This window comes from Lontra canadensis, unplaced genomic scaffold (assembly GCF_010015895.1).
Source record: "Lontra canadensis isolate GAN:19392208 unplaced genomic scaffold, GSC_riverotter_1.0 scaffold218, whole genome shotgun sequence".
NCBI classification, from domain to species: domain Eukaryota; kingdom Metazoa; phylum Chordata; class Mammalia; order Carnivora; family Mustelidae; genus Lontra; species Lontra canadensis.
The window spans coordinates 569,956-574,780 of record NW_022631212.1 but is presented as its reverse complement, the minus strand read 5'-3'; the positions used below and the strand labels follow the sequence as shown (position 1 = coordinate 574,780).

The following is a 4,825-nucleotide window of genomic DNA, read 5'->3' as shown; positions in this document are numbered from 1 at the left end:
AAAAAAAATTTAAACAATGAAAAACTACACAGAAAGTAAGAGGTGTCTGGAAATGACTTTCAGAAAGATTTTTGGATGACAGCTAACGGGCTTTGCGGGTTTTTTTTTTCAGCATATGTACAGCGCTTGTAATTTTTCCCCAAGTAATATTATTTTAATGTAAGATGCGCCACCACCGGTAACAGTAGTAAGAAGCTACTTGCTAGACAGAATCATGTCTGTGAGTGCTAGGCGGGAGGAGACACCTCCAAAGGGATCTGCTGGTCTTTGAATGGGGGGCTGGCTGTTCCTTGGGCCTGGCAAGCCCAGTGTCCTGGGACTTCAAGCTTCTCTGCAGAAGGTGACTTTAAAACATGGCCATGGTGGGAGATGCTGTTCTTTCGGAATAGGGGATTGATTCCTGGCTGCGCTCCCCCCGCCCTCCCCAGCCTTGGGACCTTCTCCTTCTCTACCCCAATTGCTGGTATCTTTTCTGCATCCTTTGGGGTGGAGTGGTGGAGGTAGGCAAACATCTGGGGAGCCCAGGCTGGAAAGAACGAGCTTCTTCCAGGAGCTTGTCAGCCCTAAAAAGGACTCCCCCCACCACCCTTGTTTGGCTGTCAGATCAGAGGATTACAGCTCTGAATTCTAGCCATGACCATGACCATGGCAGTAATCCAATCCAATCCCTCTCTCTCTCCTTTGCCCATTCAAACGGCACCCAAGGCCTTGGAATCATGTGACAGTAGATTCCTCGAGATACAAATCCCAGGCCCACCTTCATTTTCCAAAGAGGAAATTGAGGACAGACTCTGGACAGAAAGGGAAGAGTGTGGTCCAAGGTCATCCAGCAAGTTAGTGGCGGAGTCCAGACTGGAAATCCTATCTACGGACCCCAGTCCTGGGTTCTTGGCACAACAAAGCACTAAAGGCTTTAGGAGGGGGCAAAGAAGTGGAGGAGGAATCTTAGCGAACTTTCTTAACCAGTCCCCGGACTCTCATCCCCCCCATCGCTCCCTTAGAAACCCTGGGCGGCGAAATGCTTGCTTTTCTGCCGTCCTCTGAAGTGGGACCAGCAAAGGTGGGCGGCCCCGGTAGGCGGGGCTGCGTGGCTCAGTGTGTGTGACTCTCAGCGCCGTCCCCTGCCCTGCGGGATCCCCCCTGGGACGCAGGGGAGTGGGGGTGGGGAGGCTCTGCTGGCCCCCCTCCCCGAGATCCGCAGGGCCTGGCTCCCTCCTGCCGGAGCCCGGAAGGTCTCCGCCCCCTGCCCCGGGCTGCAGACATTTACAAGGAGATACAAACAGACCGCGCGCAGAGGGCAGAAACCCCGACGCCCGGCTTAGGGCGCGGGTCGGGGAGCGCGGGCGGCCTCTAATAGGCGTTCTCCAGCTCCGCCTGGTTGGCTTTGGCGCCCCGGGCGCGGGGCCGCGGCTTTCGGCCCTTCTGCGGCCGCGCGGCCTCGGGCCCGAAGTCCTTGAGCTCGGACTGGTTGTGGAAGCGGGTGAGGCGCTTGCACTTGCAGGAGGCCACCAGGCGCACTTTGCGCGCGCGCGGCGCCGCACCCCCGGGGCACAGCAGCTGCACCCGCTGCGCGCGGTAGCGGTCGGGGATGCAGCGGAAGTCGGGCCCGCTCGGGCGCCACCACTTGCCGCGGCCGATGGCGTTGGGCAGCAGGCGCGCGGGGCCGCACTGGCCGGAGCACACCAGCTCGGTGACCGGCTTGGCGCTGCGGCAGGGCCCGTCCGTCACGTAGCGGGTGAAATGCAGCTCGCGGCAGCTGTACTCGGACGCGTCTGCGGAGAGAGGGCGCGTCAGGCCAGGCGGCCTCCTGCACGCCACCCACCCCGCCCAACCCGCCTTTTCCAAACCTGCCACTTTCCAGCTGCGTTTGCCCAGGTATTCTGGGGCTGGTGGAAAGACCTCTGGCCCACCCTTTCCCCCTAAAACTTTGGAGCCAAGTGTCTGTTGGGGTTCAAATACCAGCTCCAACGCTGTGTGATCTTGGGCAAGTCATTTAACCTCTCTGTGCTTCCTATCTGTAAAATGGGTTTGTCCTGAGCGGTTAGGGAGTGAATCTATGGCGTATATAACGCAGGGGCCGCGGTGAGTATGTGTCAAGAGCTGGAAGTACTGGCTTTTATTATGTGTTCTTCTCCAAAGGGGTCTTTTTCTTCCCCTATAAGTCACACCGTGACGCAGAGTGCCTGGTCTAGGCAGAGCAGGTGCTAGCCACACCCTCTGCATGATGGCCTTGGCTTCTCCTAAATTCTTTTTCCAGCCACTTGGGAGGGTTGGTGAGGGAATGGAGAAAGGAGTAGGGGTTAATTGAAGGGAATAAATCAGGGCAGCTGCTGCGGAGGAGAGAGATGGAAGAGGAGGTGGGGAGAAGTCATTAGACTTGAAAAGAGCCAAAGACTGCTTGTCCAGCCCCCTCATCATCACAGAGGACCAGGAAGCCTAGAGAGGGAAAGGTCCTTGCCCAAAAGGCAGAGCTGGGTGTCCTCACTGCACTTTCCTGGGGCCCTGGCCCCTCTGGGTTCCTATAAGAGTGGAAGCTGTGTGTCTGAGCACCCACGTGGGAGGTTGGGGTGGGGGCGGGGCACAGGGCTGCCTCTCACTACAGTTACTTCTCTATCAGAGGGGATGGAGCTCTGTCTGAAAACCTATAGGTTCAGCTGCTGCAAACACTTACTAAGCACCTCCTGTGTACTAGGCATGCTGCTGGGCACATCTCTTTTTTTGTGCCATTTTAATGAATCTCTGATGGTGGCCCAGCCTTGCTCCTGGGTTGGGGTAGGGACGGGGGATGGGGAAGATTGTGCTCTAAGGTCGGGCTTGGTCCCCCGAAGACACTTTAATCAACTCTCCTACTGTGGGCTTAGACAGATGGGAGCTTTTTAAACAGCTGGTCCTCATATGAACATCTGTCTGTCACCCAAGGGGATGAAAAACAGTCCTGGGACCAAAAGCAGAGAGAAGGCCAAGAAGGCCAGGCCTCCACTCCCCAGGCCCCGGAGAACTAGCAGAGCAGGGGAGAAGTGGGTCTGCCTTCCTCCACTGGCTGACCTTCTGGTTTCTGGGCTGGCTTTCTACTCTCACCCTTGCTCCCAGGCTGCAGGGGGAGTGTGTGGGGGTGGCCTGTTTGCCAAGGGAAGGAGGCTCTTTGGGCTTTCCAAGAATAGTACCCCACATCAGGCACTTCTATAGAAGGTGACTTTGTTTTGAGCTTACAGCTTCCTTGGGGGCCTGCGGCCTCTCCTGGGAGTCCAGGGAGGTGGGTATTTTGTATTTGGACTCCATAGAGCCCAGGAAGCAGTCCCTTAAGCTTAATCGACCTTGCCTGGGGCGGGGGGTGGGGGAGTGGCAGGGTGGTATGCTCCTGCCCTCCCTTTTGAAGACCTGAGGCCTTCAAGTCTTCAGGCGCCCGGTGAGGCTGCCCCCTTGGCAGAGCCCCACATTCCCAGCTGGCTGTGGGACAGGGAGAGATGAGATGAGGGGGTCTGGGCAGTGGACTCCTCTCCCACCCAGACAATGACTGGAGGGCAGTGAGGCCCTCCCCAAGAAGTGTCATTCCGGCCCCACCCCCAGCTGCTCCTGCCAGCTGCTCCAGCCAGCTGTGCACACGGCCCCCTAGGCTTGTGCGTGCAGACCTGACCAGAAGCCCAGATGTGCCCTCCACGAGAGCCCTTGCCTTGTCACAAGGGTCAGGCTCCCTCCCTAGTAACGAGGCAAGGCTTGGACCTGGGGACAGATGGGGTTACCTGCATCCACTGCCCGCACAGAGGATGCTACCTTCCCTCCAGGGCCTGGACAAGCTGCTACCCAGGTCAGACTCTGCCTACAACTTCCCGTTCCTTCAAGGGCCAGCTCACTGGGAAGACTCGGGGAGGCAGGAGTGTCCTCTTCCCATTGCTTTGTGGGGACTTGCTCTGGCTCTCTGTCCCCAGCAGCCCCCTCCAACCCCACCCCCCGTCTCCCACCAGGGCTATCTTGGCATGGGATCAGGCTGGGGCCAAATCTCAGCTCTTCTATTCCCTACCAAGTTCACATCTGGAGCTTTTGTTTCTTCACTTTCCAATTGGGGGTTCACCTCCGGGGGCTCCCCTGCGGTGGATCCCCAAGGTAGGGTTTAAGTACAACCTGGGTAGAGCGTCTACCTCCAGCAGGTGCTCACGGATGGGAGGCTTCCTTGCCTGGTTCCCCGTCCAGGGATGCCAGCGGCCAGACCCTTCTCCTGTCTTCTCAGGAGGGGATTCTTGGAAACTGTCTGCCTTCGGAGGCTCTGAGCCGGTCCCAGAGTTATATTCTCACCACCTCAGCATCCTTCCTGCCCCAGGCTCCTGTTGCCAGCTGCCCCCACCCCAGCCTCATGCCTCCTGAGCTGGAACACCAAGGCTATGCTGGCTTGCCACCCTCCCCCTGCCTCCAGGCAAGGCTGTCCCTCCATTAGTGCTGACAACGGGGCGGAAGGTCTACCCCAGGCTTCAAAACCTTCCAGAGAGCCACCCGTCATGTGAAAAATGCTCTCCTCTACCCCCATGCATACCTTTGGTCTCAAAGGGATGGTGAGGGGGCCTCCCTCCGTTCTCCGCCCGGTTCATGGTCTTGTTGTTCTCCAGCTCTGGTGGGGGCTCCGGGTACTCGCCAAGCTCAGGGATGATTTCTGTGGCATCATTCTTGAAGGCCCGCCAGCCCTGGCCCTCCACCACTCGGAAGGCCTCATGCACCAGCAGGCAGACGAGACACAGAGCGAGAGAGAGCTGCATGGTGCCAGCCAGAGGAGGGCAGCCTGCCTTCCAGTAGCACAGGCTCTGTTCCCTAGCCTGGGACACGTTTGCCTTTTTAA

At 58.3% G+C, this 4,825-nt stretch overlaps 1 protein-coding gene across 1 annotated transcript; it reads right to left on the bottom strand.

Annotated features, from left to right (window-relative positions):
* Positions 1-1,350: 1,350 nt before the first annotated feature.
* Positions 1,351-4,825, bottom strand: SOST (sclerostin). Its single transcript, XM_032849084.1, has 2 exons — positions 4,526-4,825; positions 1,351-1,772 (listed from the first exon to the last, which is right to left on the bottom strand). The coding sequence occupies exons 1-2, from the start codon at positions 4,743-4,745 to the stop codon at positions 1,351-1,353; spliced, it is 642 nt and encodes a 213-aa protein (XP_032704975.1). The 5' UTR covers positions 4,746-4,825.

Excerpts from the sequence above, each read along its gene's own strand:
- SOST (XM_032849084.1), bottom strand. The coding sequence starts at position 4,745 with ATGCAGCTCTCTCTCGCTCTGTGTCTCGTCTGCCTGCTGGTGCATGAG. Across the intron at positions 1,773-4,525 it reads CCATCCCTTTGAGACCAAAG|ACGCGTCCGAGTACAGCTGC; the intron begins GTATGCATGGGG and ends CTCTCTCCGCAG.